At 42.1% G+C, this 18744-nt stretch overlaps 1 protein-coding gene across 1 annotated transcript in view; it reads left to right on the forward strand.

Annotated features, from left to right (window-relative positions):
* The window catches only part of LOC103539863 (DISC1 scaffold protein), a 100825-nt gene that overhangs the window by 43788 nt on the left and 38293 nt on the right, over nucleotides 1–18744 (forward strand). Inside the window, exons 5-6 of the mRNA XM_030446704.1 lie at nucleotides 13183–13333; nucleotides 17946–18075. Coding sequence (XP_030302564.1) covers nucleotides 13183–13333; nucleotides 17946–18075 — 281 coding nt within the window. The remainder of the gene's footprint in view (nucleotides 1–13182; nucleotides 13334–17945; nucleotides 18076–18744) is intronic.

The following is an 18744-nucleotide window of genomic DNA, read 5'->3' on the forward strand; positions in this document are numbered from 1 at the left end:
TGTTATTGGGGATGTTTGAATAACCAGTTAAATTTGACACCCTCAGGAAAGGTGCCAGAGGGGAAAACAAACATCAGTCCCATTCTTGCACGTGGCAGTGAAGAGGTCTGAAGAATGTCACCCTGTCCCTTGGCCAGCTTCCAGCCTCCCCTTCACTGTGGAAATGAAAAGCTATGAGAGGAGCTGGATCTTACTCTGCTGTGTCAGATCTTTTTTATTTTATTTTTTTTTTAAATGAAGCAATAGTGCTTTGAAAGAGAGGGAGGTGGCTTCAGATCCATGTGCTCTATCTCTTACAGGACTTACTGACAAGATGATCTGATTCTGTCATTAGTGCTGATGGTTTTATCATTTCCATTAGCATCATTCTGGGGACACTCAGTTAATGCTTAATCTGTGTCTTAGGGATGGAGTTGCAGCCATCTGTGCTTAACTTTTTGTTTCTTTAACAGAAGTCAAGTTTCTCTTTACCAAAAAGTTACTTCTTCCTGATTTTATCCAAAGCTTACTTTGGATGCACAGATTTTAGTTGTATTCAGCTGGCACCTGGTAAGTGTATTAAGACCTAAGCAGCTTGGCAACAAATCCAGAATCCCAGTGTTTATGAGCACTGATTGCACACTCTAGTAAGAAAGTCTTTGGGTTTTGGTTTTTTTTTGCTTTTAGAGCTCAGCTTGTAAAATCTTTCTACCACTCTTTCCAGTAACTGCAAAGTTTCTTCCAGACTAGTTGTGATGATAGAAGGTCTGAATCCTATGTGCTAGTGTTCAGTATTTAATATTTCATCACTAATAAAAAGAATGGATTCATGTATATGAATCTCTTTTGGATTGATGTATTAGAGGAGGTGAACATGATCATCTTCCTTCTCTTCCATCACTCTGCAACACAACCCAGGTGAGGAGTTGTGCAGCATCTGTGTAAGTCAGGCTGCTGCTCATACAGTCTTAGGATTTCAGCTCCAGCACTGAAGTGCCCTAATGCTAACTTCTGTAATGGTACACCTGAATTTTACATTTTACAACATGGTCTTGTGTTCCAGATGATAGTGAGATACTTTTTGGGGGAGATAGATAAAAGTTCTGATGAGAGCGATTGGATTATTATGCAGGAACAGGGAGATAAAGGAAAAAAAAATACTGCATGATTTATTTTTTTTTGTCTTAGTGTTAGACTATGTGATGGCATTTTCTGTTTTCACTGCAGGCAGTCTACTTCATTCTGCTTCAGATGAACTGTCTGTAAAAATGGGTGTAAAGTCACTTCCATCCCAGAGTCTTCAGAGCTTTAATCAAAGACTGGAAAGCCCTTTGAGCTCCCATTGTGACTGGAGTTCCAGAGCTGTAAGGTGTTACAACCAAGGAATTCTGGCATTTTAATTTTTCTTTTTTTTTTTAATGGAAAAGTTGTGTAACTTTATATATTATAATTGATGTACTTGTGAAAGCTGTTCTCATTAGACTGTATAGTATAGGCTGCAAGGAAATGACAGTAATGTTAGTTTGTCATATCTTAAAAAAAAAAAAAGTGGGTTTTTTTTTGGTTGGTTTTTTGGATTTTTTCCCTATCATGTAGATAGCAACAGTTACTTTCTCTAGTAGCAATTATTGGCTGGAGTGACCTTTACCAATTTATGACACTGATGTAGTGGAAGGAACATTTTTCCACTTGACCTTTATGCAATGTGTCAGCTTGTTCTGTGGTACCAAATGAGTTGCAATTGACAGATTTGATGGAACAGTGACTTGACAGGAGCTTATTGTTTGGAAAAAGATGTGGTGGAACGTGGAGCCTCTATTGAATAACATGATAAAAATTGGGTATCTCCCATCACCCATTAATATTTTACTTACAAACAACTGCTGCCTAAATGGCAATTTGAGCACTGATTAACTGAGGTTCTAGCAAAACAAATAGTGATATTTTTAAAGTCAAATCCATTGTTTCAACTCTTTTTTTCCTCTCTTTGTTATTCTGTAACCAGCTAAGAATGGTTTTCTGTATTTTAACCTTCTTATCTTAACACCTCTGTCTATAAAAGGAAGAGGAATGAAAGATAAAATTTTCAGTTTATAATGAGGAAGATGTCCCAGGAGTATGGCAGGATGTGTGTATAGTTATATATAGATGAGAGAGGTGTGTATACATCTATCTAAATTGGAGATCTATATTTGTGTATGACTAGTTTCTTTGGTTACTTATTAATATATTAAGGAAATAATAGTTGGATAGAATTTTGGAAAGAGAGACTGGGGCAAAGAACCATCCCTGCCTTCCCTGGGCAGTGCAGAGGAAGAAGAGCTGCTCTTCAGATCTTTGAAAATAAAGCAGGGAGGGGATTGTGCTTTTTGAGGGGGGAAAAAGAATTCAGAGCAAAGAATAAAAGTTATTTCATGTGTTTGGTTATAACCCAGTATCACTTTCTGCCCTGCTTGAAACTTCTGACACTTCTTGTAAATAAAATAATTCTATTCACAAAATGGATATGGTAAAAGTTCTAGTGGAACCCAGGATCTGAGACTCCCCAAGTGATGAATTATCATGACTTTAAACACTCTGGAGGGTCAAGCTTGATAAAAGAGCAGCCAATACCATTTTTCTGATCTACTTATTTTACCAGAGTTCTCAAGGTGTCCAGTTGAGGTGAAAAGGAGCTAAACTGGGTGTGGGAGAGGGAAGCAAGTGTCTGCTGTTGGTTTTGCAGGAGGTATTTGGAAAGAAAAAAACTGGTTTCTAGAGGTTACTGTTTAAACACATGAATTAGTTGCTATTTCAAAGACATACTGCTCAAACAATATCCATAGGAAGGGGTGCTGCTGGACAGAATCAAGGTGGAAGGCTGGATAAAAGGATTTGTTTTACTATGGTGAAACCACTTAGGAAAACTGTTGAGGTGGGGGTGTACAGAGTAAAATTCATAGCAAGATTCTCTTCTGTTACAATCCCATTTAATTTTAAGTCATGAAGAAGAGATCAGTTATTGAGAAACCCTATAAAAACCTTTCTTGCAGTGTTTCCATTTGTAGTTAATGTGCTACAGAAGAGAGCAAGCTTAGATGGTTTTATTTTCCATGCTTGCAGGAGATGTGTAGAAAGCTCAGCAGGGCTGGAAGGAGAACCAACATCTGGGGAGCTGCAGTTCTGGGACCCACAACAGGGTCACACTTGAAAGACATCCTGTTGTGTCTAAGTGGGTTCATATTAACATGGCAAATTTAATTTAGTGGTCTTTCTGCTTTTCTGAATCTGTTCTGGAGAGTGTGGCAATAACCAAACCTCTCTGCAAAGTTGGGTTTCTAGAGGTGTCCCTCCTGCCCTTGCCTCTGCAGGTCAAGTCCCATCAGGATCCCACTCTGCTGCTCTTCCCTCCTGGCTCTGATTCCCACTTGGCTTTCAGGCATCACAGCTCCTGGGTTGGCAGCTTGAACTTCAGCCCCAGGAGGCTCTAAGGAGCAGGTGGAGAGGCTGCTGGAGGCAGGGAAACTTCATGGGCTGAGACTGGAAGAGCACAGTGTGTGTGCTTCTATTTAAAATTTTCAAGTCCTAGTAGCATGAAGCATGGAGCCTGAAGATGCTTTGGCAGAGCTGCTCTCTACTCAGGTGGGACACACACGAGGTTTTTCCATGGATCTGTGTGCTGGAGGATGTTGAGCTTCTTTGCAGTTGGTGGTGTTGGGTTGACTCTGCTGTCCTGGCTGCATTTAGTGCTTGATGGAATGCTGGCTCTTTAATATCTGATTTGGTGAGTGGGGACCCAGGGGGAGTTGAAGGGCTGTGGAACTTGTCTGAAGAGCCTTGTGGTCCTTTCCCCTCTGCTGACATCCTCCTCTTCAGCTCTGCCCTTTGTGCTTGGGGGAATTTTTTTACTCCTAAAACACTTTCAGGAATGCTGTGCTGGGACAGCTGCAGAGCCAGAATGAGAAGAAATATCACAAATGTGAAAAAAGGAAAGTGTGGCTGAAAGGGAGGAAGGTTAGGGAAACAATGAGTTTAAAAAACAAAAAAATACCAAACCAAAAGATTCCAGTATCCCTTTTGTTAAAATCAGACAAGACAGGCTGGGCTTTATCTGCTTTTCCTATGCGAAGTGCTCTAGGTGGCCCTGCTCTGGCAGGGGGGGTTGGACTAGATGATCTTTTGAGGTCCCTTCCAACCCCTAGGATTCTATGATTCTATGAAGGTAAGAGCCTTTTATAGGCAACAGTCCTGTAGTAAACCAGAAGGGCACTAACTTTTCAGCAAAGGTCAGACTCTGAAAGGGGTAATACAAGGTTTCTTATGCAAGAAGCAGTTCAGATTGTGTAATTACAGCAATCCTTTTAGCTGCAGATCCCACACAGGTGTTAATTAAAGCCTAATGAGGCCCCTATGGAGCAGTTGTTACTATCTACATTTTTACAGTGGACCCAGAAGCTTGAAAGCAATGGGGTTATCCAGCTGAGATCCTGGAATGGAATGAAGCAGTGGGGAGCAGGTGCTCAGAAGAGGCAGAGCCCCCCCATGACTTGAAGCCCCCCAGAAACAGCCATGGGCAGAACCCTTTCCATGCAACCATAATGTTTGTCTCTACTGCTTTTTTCCTGAATGTGGAGCTGCAGTTAAAAAAAAAAATTAAAAAAATGGACTTAGAGAAGTTCCTCTTTCTAGATGGGCTGTCTTGATTATTCTGGTAACTACACCTCTTTGCTTTTTATTTTGGGTTTTTTGGTTTTTTTCTTTAGTTTTTTTTAGTCTTAAGCCTGAAACTTGCAGGGTTCTGTGATGTTTTGGTTAACATTCAGTGTTTTGAGAGCCACATGGGAACCACCAATAAGGAAAATAGAGCTGTGCTGGTGAGGTATTGGCTGCTGGTTCCTTTCATCGCTTCAGTCTTCCCAATTCAGAGCAGAAAAATGGTTTTGTGAGCTCCCTACAGTGAAACCAAACAACTCTTTACTCTCGTTTTTCTTCCTATAATGCTTTTGGGCTGTTGGTAGTTCCACAGAAATTCTGTACAAATGCTGGTGGATGGCTGAGGGTGGGAGAAATGAATTTTGAGATAATTTTAGACCACAGTTGTCTATAGGACTTTTGAGAGAGTCATCCAAGCATTTCCTCTGGTTGACCATACCCCACAGAGTGTGTGTGTGTATGACTGCCTTGTGTACTTGTTCCCCCTGGGCAAATCCAAGCTTAAACCTGTTAAAATTGATGATTTTGTTGTGCCTGGAAGGCTCCATAATGGGTTGAATCTGATGGATGCACTGACTCTACCACTACCATGATGTGTTGGTATGGATAGAATGGGATGGTGCCTGAGTCACCAGCTCTGCACCCTGTTGTCCTATCATATGTTCTGGATTATTTATAAACCATTTATAAATTACTTTGTTATGGGAATCTTTGAGTTTTGCAGAACAAGCAGGTGGTGTTTCAAGGGAAGTATGTTTTATATCTCCTTGTCTTCTGTAACAGAGACTTGCAGCCCATGAAAGGGAAATCACCAAATCAAGGTGATTTTTAGAATAAGAATCTGCAGTGGGGTTTTTTGGTGCTTTTTTTTTATTTTTTGTGTGTGTGTGTTTAAGGTTTTGGTTTTTCTTTTGAGTTCAAGTTATAAGATGGGTCTAAGAGAACAGCAGTACCTGAAAATATATCACTTTCAGCATGGAATTACTATCAGAGCTGGATACTTGGCACCTCTGCTCGTGGGTCGATGCTACTTGTGAAAATAAAACCACTCAGCCACAGAATGGGCAAGAATCTGGTTTGGAAGCTTTACAAAACAATTAAAGCTAAAGGCAGCTTGGAGCAGTTTGTGTCCCATGGGATTCTGTGCCCATTAAGGGAAGGTCTTCTCGTTTTCATGTAGTGGAACAATTCATGGAAGTAAAGTGGTTTTGCATTTTCTGATCTCTAGTGCTGGGCAAGGGTATCAGCTTAATAGGATGGTCAAGTTTTAATTCTTGAAGAGCACTGGGGCTAAGGAAGGAACAATGGTGGAGGAGATTAGAGGTGTATATTTTAGATTATGTGAGACTGGAGACGTGGAATATGAGGAATCATTGAGCACTACTGTGGGAGCTTATGAAGGGGAACGGGGAGAGCAAGAGAGTATGAAAAAAAGGATTTTCTTTAACCAAAAGCAAAGTTTGAGTATCCAGGTACTTACAGTGAATGGTTGTACTGCTTTCAGCTCAGTTACCATAAAGACTTCCTTTATCTTGTCTCTCCCCTTTGGTTTTCAGAGCAGAGCTTTAGGTTTATTTGTAGAGTTCCCCACTGCAGTTTTCAGAGCAGTTTGGGGTTGTGCACACATTTATTTTCTTTCTAGTTCTTTGTGTGTAGCATCCATCCTGCAGGAAAGAAGAGCTGATACCTTTTCATCAGCACACGTTGCCACAGAGGGCAGATAATGCTCTATAATTGCATTTTGGTTTTGGTGGTGCTGATCTCAGAACTGGAAGCCAATTCCCTCACATATTACAGCCCTTGGAGAACATTGCCCAATTTAATTTCATAGAATCATAGAATTGGCTGGGTTGGAAGGGACCTCAGATCATCGAGTCCAACTCTTGAATCACCGTTGCGGTTGCTAGACCATGGCACTGAGTACCACATCCAGTCTCTTTTGAAATATCTCCAGACATGGAGAATCCACTACTTCCCTGGGCAGCCCATTCCAATGCCTGATCACCCTCTCCAGAAAGAAATGCTTTCTAATATCTAGCCTAAACCTCCCCTGGCACAACTTGAGACCTTTTGTGCCCTCTTGTCTTGCTGAGAGTTGCCTGGGAAAAGAGCCCAACCCCCCCCTGGCTCCAACCTCCTTTCAGGGAGTTGGAGAGAGTGATGAGGTCTCCCCTGAGCCTCCTCTTCTCCAGCCTGAACACCCCCAGCTCCCTCAGCCCTTCCTCACAGGACTTGTGCTGGATCCCTTCACAGCCTCCTTGCTCTTCTCTGGACCTGCTCCAGCACCTCAATCTCCTTCCTGAGCGGCTGAGGGGCCCAGAACTGGACACAGGACTCAAGCTGTGGCCTCCCCAGAGCTGAGCACAGGGGCAGAATCCCTTCCTTGGACCTGCTGGCCACGCTGTTCCTGAGCCAGCCCAGGATGCCATTGGCCTTCTTGGCCACCTGGGCACACTGCTGGCTCATGTTCAGCTTCCTGTCAATCCAATTTACTCCCCATTTTAAAATCTGTGCTATTTTCTTTCAAACGTCAAGCAGCTGCCTTCAACAGTCTTCAAGTACCCACTCGTTGGTGTTTCTTAGCCTAGACTTTGTGCATTTTTATAGCATGGCTTTTAAAAATACAGAGCTGAGCCTTTGCAGAACACTTCTTACATTATCTATGCTGGTTCTGGACTTGCATCACAAAAAATCATCTTCCAAGTGGTGTGTTTTAGGGTGGTCCTCTCAATACATTCAGGTTAGGCAATGACAAAGGAGCCTTTTCTTTGGTTGAGAGCTGGACCAAAGCACTTTAGATTCACAATATGTGCTTAAACAGAGCCTGGTATAAAAACAAATTCCCCAAATAATCTGAGTGACTCTCTAGTCATAAAATCTTTGCTATAAAAGCCTTGATAAACTCTATCAGATTTTTTAATTTCTTGCTAGAGGGTTTGGAGCTTGCTTTGTAAAAATGACCACAACCTCAGAATGTAATGCAATTAGTTGTAGGGTATTGCATTCGTTCACTATTAATTGGCTGGCCTGGCTTCTAATCAACCTCTGAATTTATTCAAAGGCACTGAAGAAGGGCAGATGTTGGCTTAGAGATTCCTGGATCAAGGGAAGGGTGGTAGTGAACTGGGATTGAATCACTTGCAGTTGACATTAATAAATAGCTGACAGTTGTTCATGGATGTGAACTCTGCTGATGGAAACCTTTACCAAAGCTCTTTCTCCACCACATCCAATAAAAGGAGCTGTATTGGAAGCCAAGGAGCTTTGCATTGATTTCCGCTGGTTTCCTTGTCTTGAGGGATCTTTTTAAGAGAGAATTGAATTCATAACAAGGTTCTATGCTATTGTGCTTCAAAGATGTACTTTAAAAAAAAATGCAGGTGCAACCTGGAATAATCAGTACATGGTTTTGGATGTAGTGACAGGACTGCCAGCACTGCTTAAAAAAATGGTTGATATCAAATAAAATGCACCAGCAGTCACCTTTTTTTTTTTTTCCCTTTAATGTGTCTTCTGATGTTATTGCAAAGTATTTTTACTGTAGAGTCGTAGTAGACATGTAGGCATCTTGGTGGTTTCACTGGAAATCTGATGTTCACAAAAGAATATGAAAAGCAAAGAGTCAGCGGGGCATTGTTTCTTTTTTGTGGGGGTGACTTGACTAAAATAGAAATGATGCCTCCAAAAATGTCTATATATTAAAAGCCTTGTGCTGTTGGAAGGCATTTACCCATGCAGCAAATCTGGAGAGAGCTTTATGGAAAAGACACAGGGTAGAATTGCATCTTTGTTTTACTGCAATGACAAAGATGAGGGAGGGGTTGTCACAAAGATGAAACCATTCACTATTTCAACGACTGTTATGCTTATCAGGCACTTAAATGCAATCCTTCCATCTTTTAAAAGCTGGAAGTTGTTTGTGCTGCAATGTAAAATAATACCAAAAATTTGTACTGTTAAAAATGATGCTATTCAAGATACTACAAAAATGTTTTTCAGAAGTAGAAGATCAAGAGCAGTGGAGATTAAGCTGCTTCTGGCACACTGAAATTATTGTGCATAATTTTCCCCCATACTGTGTCTGATACTTTATCCTTTCCATTTGTCTTTTTGGCTCTCATTGGTTTTGTTGATTGTAAACTTAGGGGAATAGGTTTTTTTTTCTGTTTGAACCTACTATGAATGGGTTGGCATCTGTGAGGTGATAATGGCAAATAATAAATACTTTGCTTTTAGGGCTGTCATGTTACAGGAAATTGGGATGTGGGTTTATTCAAATAACCCTCATCATTTCTGCCCCTGTACTCAGCCCTGGTGAGGCCACAGCTTGAGTCCTGTGTCCAGTTCTGGGCCCCTCAGTTTAGGAAGGAGATTGAGGTGCTGGAGCAGGTCCAAAGGAGGGCAACCAGGCTGGTGAAGGGACTCGAGCACAGACCCTATGAGGAAGGGCTGAGGGAGCTGGGGGTGTTCAGCCTGAAGAAGAGGAGGCTCAGGGGAGACCTCATCACTCTCTCCAACTCCCTGAAAGGAGGTTGGAGCCAGGGGGGGGTTGGGCTCTTTTCCCAGGCAACTCTCATCAAGACAAGAGGGCACAAAAGGTCTCAAGTTGTGCCAGGGGAGGTTTAGGTTGGAGATGAGAAAGAATTTCTTTCTGGAGAGGGTGATCAGACATTGGAATGGGCTGCCCAGGGAAGTAGTGGATTCTCCGTGTCTGGAGATATTTCCAAAGAGCCTGGATGTGGCACTGAGTGCCATGGGCTGGGAACTGCAGCGGGAGTGGATCAAGGGTTGGACTTGATGATCTCTGAGGTCCCTTCCAACCCAGCCAATTCTAGGATTCTGTGATCTGCCTTAAGCTCAGCTCAGCAAGCACAGCTGTGGGGACATCACTGCAGGTGATAATGAGGAAGAAACATGGGAAACCAACTTTTTCCTAACACTGGCAAAGCAACTTCAGAGTTTAATCACCCAAGTCAGGACTCTGCCATTTCCCACTGGACTCTCACCCCCAGCTCCTTTTCCAGATTATTTCTGGCTTTGTGGCTTCTCGCTCATCTTCCTGCTGAAGTGCAGAGTACTGACTGTACCTGAAGCCTCACAAACTCCCCTGAATCCTGTGGTTTGTGCCCATAAATCATTCCTCTGTTTAACTGTTCCTACTAAGAGTCACAGAACTGACAGATCTGAGCAGCAATGTCAGTGATGCTGCCATGGATGTTCTGTAAAATGGGGGCACTGGTCAAAATTTGTGCTGAAGTCCTACACTAACTTGCAGTTGTGAGATGAAGTTTAATGCACAGCTTCTACTTTTCAGTGTAAAGATCTAAACTGTAGGAGGGAAACTTGGTGTTGAGCTTTGGGGGAAGTATCTGGGACAGTTCTGAGGATTTAGCTTTTTGTTTGAAGCATAAGTGAATGCTTTTCAATATTAGAGGGGAGGGGGAAATCTGTATCTGCCAATGTGTCAAGTTTCTTCTTATAAGAAGTGTAACAGCTGAAATGTCTGGGCTTTTTTTGTGGTGGTTTGTTTTGGTTTTTTTGTTTTTAAGCTTTCATACTTTCCAGCTCTGCTGCAGCACTGACTGACGTTTGGTACATTACATTCTGAAGTGTTATTTGTGTTGTAAGGATGCAGCAATTTTCTAGCTTGTAACTGGTGTGGGCTGATGGGGGAAAATGCAGAGTTTGCTGGGAGCCAGAGAACCTGTTTGAGCCCTCAGTCCTTTGTAAGATACCCTTCAGACACTGTTCTCTGGTGCTCCCTTCACAGGCACCATTTGGAGTACCAGTTTTTCTTTCCTTCCCACCTGATTTGTGTGTTCTGGTGTCTCATTGATGGGAAAGAAAAAGAACTTGCAAGGAATTGTCTCCTTTCTGCTGTGTAGCTGTTTCATACTGTTAAATGGTTATTTTATCCTTAAATTAAGAGCACAAACATGCTCCAGTTGCTTGTAATGCCTTCATTTCCCATTATAGTAAACGTGATGTCTTTACACATCAGATTTGGATATTGCTCTGGATGTTCTCCTACAAGTCATTTTGTAGGAGGCCAATATTAGGAGTTGGGCTGAAGGCATCTTGCTTGCTGGCCTGCTCTCCAGCATCATGGATTCAAGCACTGCATTAGACTCCTCAATTTCTTTTGAAAATGCTTTTGTTGCATTGCTTTTACAAATGGAAGTCTCTCTGTCCTGGAAAATGATGGAATTTGAAGATGATGATGCCCAAGTTACTAATGTGCAGGTAGACTGAAGAAGGAATGTTTGTGGGTTTTTTTGGTTTGTTTTTTTTTTTTTAATAGTAAGTGTCCCACCTGCTAGAATTCTCTCATTTCCATGACTTCTGCTTGACCTGGACTGAGATGATCCTTATCCTTGTGGTTCTCTGCAGCTGGAACTGGATGCAGAGTTCCCTTGGTCTCTCCAGGCACAGAAAGCATCAGCCAAGTCCAACCAAGGGGTCCCTTTTCCAGGAGAGGAGCCTAAAAGCTGAGTGCTGCAGTGTTCAGGTCAGGGGTGGTAGAATCTCTCCAGATGTAACCCCCAAGCACAGTGCTGAGAGATGATGAGCAGAGCTGGCCAGCAATAGTACTTATGAAATGCCAGTGAAACAAATTATTTAGAAACGTCTGTTAGTAGAAACTAATTGAATCCTGGGTGGACTGGAATACAGAAAGCAAGATGCAGCCAAGAATTAATGAGAGAATGAATTGGCATGTGGATCCCTTCATCTGTTTTCCTTCCCAAAATAGCCTGTTTCTAGGGCCAGGCTGAATAGGGATAGGATTGGACACAGAGAGTGAGCATAATGATGGTGAAGGGCAATGACAACATCACTGAGTGGCTACGGGGGCTGCCACAGTTCCTGCTCAGGTAGCACAGGAATCCTGATGGTTTGAATAAAAGGAGGTGGCTCCACGTGTGTTGGTGTTCAGTGGGCACAAGTCACAGTCCAACCCCTACGTTTTTGGTTTTGACAGTGCTGGTTTTGATCTCATGGTTGGAATTCCACACAAAGTGCAAATTCTGCTGAGTTGTTCTGGCCCAAGTGTGGGCTCAGAAGTCTCTTCTGGGCCTGAATTCCCATTCCCTTGTGGTGATAGGGATGGGATAAATCTGTTCAGCTGGAGCTGCTGGGGCACACACTGAGATGTGGTTCACCCTGAGGAGGTGCCTTTCCTTTGGGTGTGAACATTTCCTTTGGGTGTGAACATTTCCATGTGGTTTTTGGGGCAGAGCTTGCACCCTGCTGAGACTTGGGTGCTGATCATTTCAGCTGGAGCCTTCTGGCACCATTTTGCACCCTCATAATAATAGCAGCAGCAATAATATGGGCTTAACTACCCTGGAATGGTCTCCTAGGCTTGTAAACCAGACTACTGGTCTCATTACTACTCTGTGTCTTTATTCCACCCCGCTGGCATAGAAGCAGAAGGGAGATTAGTGCTAATGATAGATTATTGTAAAAATGGATCATTTCACTGAACCAGCTAATGTAAACAACCCCTCTTCTTAAAAACCCTTTGAGGATAAAGAAAAAAAAAAAAAGGCAGTGAAAAGCATGCACAGATGGATGTTATTCTGATAGTAACATGTTGTATTGGAAATGTTAAAATGGAAGGAATGCTCATCACACAAAATTGCAGGCAGAGAGGTCACCAGGGAAGTACTGAACTGTGAAGGGTTTCCAGTTGTGGGTTAGCTCAGAATTCTCTGATCTTACTAATGTAGTCATCAAAGGTGCTCTGGCTTGGAGCAGCCAGGCTTGTTATCTGTCATGGGTGTGATTTTTGTTAGTATTCCAGCACTATAGAGAATATGTATGTACCAGAAATCCTAATTTGTAATTGGAATGCTGTGCCTTTGTTTTCTACACAGGGAAAGAAAACAAAGAACTAGTAGATACAGAGAAATAGTTACTCTAAAAATGTATAGTCATGGTAGTCAGAGCACTCTCAGAAGGACCACTGTTACCTTTAAAATCTATCTTTTTGCTGGATGATAAGCAAAATTCAAGGGAGCCTCGAATAAGATAATGGTTTAATTGCACATTTTCTGCTGGGGTTCTTCAGTTTTTGACCTAAGAACAACACAATTTAAAAAAAAGATCTTTAAAAATGTATAATTGCCATCTAGGAGTGTTTTAAAACTGGACCAGTGAAGAGTAGGGTTTTCTTAAAAATTCAGAGGTGTTACTCTAGGAAAAGAGCACAGATGATAACTGAGCCAATTCTTTGGAGCCTTACTGGATTAATTCTGTGTAAGTGCTGGGAAGTCTGCAGTTTTGTCCTTGTCCTAGAAAGAAAGAATTTTAGTACCCTGGTTATCTCATGCTTTCCATTGAAGCCTTAGTAATTAATCCCTGAGCAAACCAGGCAGATGTATTTTATCAAAAGGGGAAGAACTGCCTGTGAGGTGGATTTTGCTTTTTGTTGATTGACTTTTTACTTCTTCAGGTAAACGGGAACCTTTTTGTCACTGTTGAGTAACTTGTTTTTTTTTTAATTTCTAGCTGATAAATTTAGACAGAGGCTGGAAGACCTGGAGGAAGAGAAGAATTCTTTAAAATTTCAGCTCCCTTCAAGGCATCCTTCTGTTAGCAGTTTTTTGGATAAGTTTGTTACTCAAGTTCAAGCAGCGTTGCGCTGGGCTGCTGAGCATCGGTGAGTGTTTTGGTTCCTCATTCTGTCAAATCCACCTCTGATTTTCTTACATCCACATCTCATTGTCTTAATCCACGTCTGATTGTCTTTAAAGATGGAATGCAGCTCATGAATAATTTTGGTGAATAGTTTTAAGGACACCCTGTCAGGGTTTAACACTGGCCCGGCAATTAAACCGGATAACAGACGCTCTCTATTAATCTCTCTCTCCTCCTTAATAAAGAAAGGAGAGAGAATAAGGGAGAGAGACTGATGGGCTGGAAACTAAACTACACAACTTTAATGAAACAGGAATGATAAATAGGAAAAATGACTAAATCTATACAAATATACAGGAAAATGGAAACCACATTCCTTCCCCCTCTCCCCCCAACTCTCACGTCACCACCGAGGCTGCAGGGCAGCCCTGGGAAAGTCCAGGCTGGAATCCTGGGGTCAGCAGCAGTTGGGAGCTGGAGGCAGGAACACACAGATATGGGCTGGGATGGATCAGGAGCACAGGCAGACGAACAGACAGGATCCTTCCAGGATGCTGGGTGAAGGAAGGGAAGCAGGAAATCAGGAAATCCGGAAATCTGGCTCGGCCCTCGTGATGCCTCAAATTTATACTGAGTATGAGATGTATGGGATGGAATCCTCTGTTTGGTCAATTCTGGCATCTATCTTGTCTGTTCCTCCCCAAAGGAGGCTGCAGGTGGGACCTCTTTATCCTCCTGGAGGGTAAAAGTTTTCCTCAGAGCTGAGCAGTGTCCTTGGCTCTGCACACCAGTCTCTAGCAGTAACTATAAACATCAAGTGTTATCAGTCCTAGAAGCACACACTGTCTGAGAAACTTGCTGTTAATTTCAGCAAGTGCAACTACTTAAAGAGACTCAGCTAAAAGCAAAATTACAAGACAGAAAATCACCTTTATCCTGGCCCAAACCAAGACACACCCTAACATCTCTATATGGAGCTTGTTTATAAATACCCAACACTCTTCCACCTTACAGCCCCCTTTTAAATTTCTTTCACAACTCTTTTGGAATTGTAGATTCTTCTTTGGATCATTGATAGTGATGATCTGGTGAATTAAATGGAACTTTTCTCACTGATGTTGAGTGGGAATGGATCTGAATCCTTGACATGGCAGCTTGAGCATACAACAGCGAAGCAGCTTGAGCAGTGATTCCCCGTGGAGTTAATTCTGGTGCTCTTTTCCAGGCAATGAAAAGATATTTGAATAGAAAGTAAAACCAGGTTATTTTTTGATACACATAGATCTTTGGGAGCTTCCTCTTACATGTCACTTGTTAAGTGGCAGTAAACTGTCATAAAAATGAATTCTCAGCCTTCTCTTGAAGGGATAACAACTTGAGAGGTTTGGGGGAATGTGTTGAATGACCCAAGGAAGGTAGTTAGCTTAGGAAGAAAAAGTTGGCTCTATTTCTAGGTCAGTCTTTAGCTGTTGTTAGAAGGAAGAGGATTCCTCAGAGCTATGAGAAGCTCTCCTCAAAGGCAGCAGCACAAATGAAAGAAGAAAAACCTTTCATTTTATGGCAGCTTGGGCATATAGAGGCTGCAGTTGGCTAGTCAATATATTTGAGTGTAATTTCTGATACACATGAAAATCAGGTAGTACAGATAATAGGATCTTGCAAAAATTGAGAATTTTAAGGATTTTTTAAAGACTCTATTTATGGTATTTACTAATGAGCCAGGTTTAAAGGAAACTGCACTCCCTCAGAGCTGTTTTCGTCTGAGCCCCCAAGCAGCTGTTTCAGCTTCCTTAATGACTGAAGTACAACATGCTGTGTTCCATCATTAGGGAGTGTTCACTCCATGCATTGATTTGTAATAATGATTTTGACTTTAGAGGTGATGTTTCTTTGGTGTCATAGAAACTGAGTCACTAAAATATCCTTGAAATAATGCAGTTTGCTTATTTATTTTTTTCCTATATAATGTGCTTATGCTTACCATTTATATATAAATATACATTTATAAAAGTGTTCCTGTTCTTTGGATGATTATATCTGTAACTCCTTTCTTTGCACAGGTCTGAGGGCAGTGCCATTCCTCAGGGTTAGATGAATATCCTTTTGACTTTTGTCTTTTGCACACTCCTTTTTTTTGAGCTTGCTTTTGTCTTATTGTGACACCTTTTCTTTTTTCCACTTCATTCTCATATCCTTTCACATCACTTTGTCTGTGGTCTGACTCTCTCACTGATGCAGCAAGTGTACCCTTTGTGTTTCAAATTTTTCTGGTAAAACCATAATTTTAGATAGTAGGGGGTAGAACTTATGGATCACTTCCAAGAAAATGTGTAGGCTTCAGTTTTTATTTTAATTTTTAATCAGAATAAAAACAATATACCCAAGATTTCTTTTTTTTTTTCATCTGAAAAATTTAGAAGATGTTCAGACAAGCCCCAGAAGACCAAATCATTGCAGTTTTACTGTAATGAAGGCACTTTCAACTTTTTGCTAACAAAGAACTTGTAAAATGAGAAGTGTACAAGGCAGGGGTTTTGGTTTTTTTTAAATACATGAGATTGAAATTTATTCACTGGTTTTGTTTTACTTGAATAAATGAGGAGTTGAGTTTTTAGGTGAATGTATTTAGTGTTGACACAGGATACTGAGGACAAGTGGTAGCAGCCAGGTGTGGTTATGTCACAGCAGACTTTGATGATTAGATACATAGACAGTAGTGGCCTAGCACCTCATAATATCTCTGATTTATGTTATTACAGAAAATACAGTTACACAGCCCTGTCTACTTCATTAATGCCACTTATTTCAGTGTCAGGGTTTTATTTTGCTTTTTCAGCCCATTCTTCAGCCCACAGAGAGGGATTAAAGCATATATGTCTTCTGATGGTCCTGCAGAAGGGGCAGGAACCTCTTTATCTACCCCCTTGTTAAACAGCCACGTGTGGAGATCATAGAACTGGCTGGGTTGGAAGGAACCTCAGAGATCATCAAGTCCAACCCTTGATCCACTCCCGCTGCAGTTCCCAGCCCATGGCACTCAGTGCCACATCCAGGCTCTTTGGAAATATCTCCAGACACGGAGAATCCACTACTTCCCTGGGCAGCCCATTCCAATGCCTGATCACCCTCTCCAGAAAGAAATTCTTTCGAATCTCCAACCTAAACCTCCCCTGGCACAACTTGAGACCTTTTGTGCCCTCTTGTCTTGCTGAGAGTTGCCTGGGAAAAGAGCCCAACCCCCCCCTGGCTCCAACCTCCTTTCAGGGAGTTGCAGAGAGTGATGAGGTCTCCCCTGAGCCTCCTCTTCTCCAGCCTCAACACCCCCAGCTCCCTCAGCCCTTCCTCACAGCACTTGTGCTGGATCCCTTCACAGCCTCCTTGCTCTTCTCTGGACCTGCTCCAGCACCTCAATCTCCTTCCTGAGGGGCTGAGGGGCCCAGAACTGGACACAGGACTCAAGCTGTGGCCTCCCCAGAGCTGAGCACAGGGGCAGAATCCCTTCCCTGGACCTGCTGGCCACACTGTTCCTGATCCAGCCCAGGATGCCATTGGCCTTCTTGGCTACCTGGGCACACTGCTGGCTCATGGTCACCTTCCTGTCAATCCAGACTCCCAGGTCCCTCTCTGCCTGGCTGCTCTCCAACCACTCTGTGCCCAGCCCAGAGCTCCCTATGGGGTTGTTGTGGCCAAAGTGCAGGACCCAGCACTGGGCCGTGTTGAACCTCATCCTGTAATTGTAATTGTGTGATAAATCATGTTTTACCCAGGCTTGGGATGCATGGTTTGTATGTGGCATGGAAATATTTGCTTTGCAAGCTTACAATGGGAAATCATGCTTCCAGAATCCCCTGTGACCCAGGGGTACTTTTTAAAGCAAGATATTGTGGTCCCCTTTGTGTGGAAATGCATGGATTTGGCTCTAGAAGTGGGCACAGAAGTCCTATTGGCCTCTCAGCTTTATGTGCCCTCCTGCAGGAACATGCAAGACAAAGTGGGTTTGCATTGTTTGCAGGTGCATTCTGAGAGGCTGGTTATAGATTGACACCTCACATAATGCACCTTGGGGTCCAATCAGGCAAAAATTTACAGCTGAGGGTTGTACCCACCACTGGGAGGAATCCCACTGACTGTGATTTTGAAAGAAGTTGCTGCTCAAGAGAAGAGGAAAATTTGGCAGCGTGGAGCAAACACTCCAGATGATCTCTAATGTGGTCTCCAAAAGCTGACAGAAGCTGCAAAAATGGCTTTGGCAAGTTTCTAAACTTCTGTCTAGGAGAGATTTTTCTCTGTATTGATAGAAATTACACGCCTTAGTTTTGTCTCTTTCGAGGCAGTGATGGATAAATTTCTGAAACATGAAAACGAAGCCTGGAGCTATACATGGAGCTGTGCAAGTTTTCTTTTTTCCTTCTTCAGCATGTTGTAAAAACAGTGTAAATGTTTGAGATTATAATACAGGAAGACATGCCAAGGAAAAATCTCTTGTTCTCTGACTGCTTAAGATGTAATGTTTCTGGTGGTGGAGTCTTATGACTCTGGAGGTAACAGGTAGCATTTTGAGCTGTTTCATCTTTGAATTGATACTCAGCCATACTCATTTTTAGCTTCTGGTTTTTTGTTTTTGTTTTTCAAAGGGTTAGACATGAAGAAACCCAGCTTTGGCATGAAAATGAACACAAGCTTTTGAGATCCACTTACCAGGAGAGGATGCAGGTTTGGGCCACAAGACGGAACCAACTTTTGCAAGAGAAGAAATGTTTACAGGTAAGAGGACTGCAAAGCTGTTTATAAGAACCAGCACTGTGTAGGGAAGAGCTTGTAAGCTGTCACACAAAATTAAATAAATTTATTGTAATAGCAACTTTGCTTCTGTGCAGCAATTAGAGCCTTGGCTGTGGTCCAGTTGATAATCTAAGTGATGATTGGAGATGGCAGCCACAGGAGTTGTGTTAATCTCATTACAGAGAAGCAGAACTGGAAAGCTTTGTGGCTTGTGTGCCTGCTTTAACTTTTCTCATTATCTTTTTAAGTGTGCTCTTTAGGTTGTAATTTGCTGTTTTAATATCTCGCTGGTCTTCAGAAGTTTTGATCTGAAGAGAAAAAGTTTTGAAGGAAGCAATCTTTCAGACATTTCTGATCAGAATTGGCTATAAATACATGATTTACCAGCTTTTGTTCCTGAAAGATGATTGATGTGTTTCATAAGGATGAAGGAATCATCACGGAGCAGTTGGCATTTGCCAACAATAACTTTACATTGACATGTGATGTCACAACGTGGTAATTTGGCAAATTGAAAGTTTTTAGGTGGCTTCTGTCCAATTTTAAATCTGCAAGTCTTTCCAGCAAAATTTAGCTCTTTCTTTTCACTGTCCTTCAAAAATCTCAGTTTGCTGTCTGTGTGAGCCTTTGTTCCATCTCCTTTTAAACTTC

The sequence above is a fragment of the Calypte anna genome, chromosome 3 (genome assembly GCF_003957555.1).
Source record: "Calypte anna isolate BGI_N300 chromosome 3, bCalAnn1_v1.p, whole genome shotgun sequence".
NCBI lineage: Eukaryota > Metazoa > Chordata > Aves > Apodiformes > Trochilidae > Calypte > Calypte anna.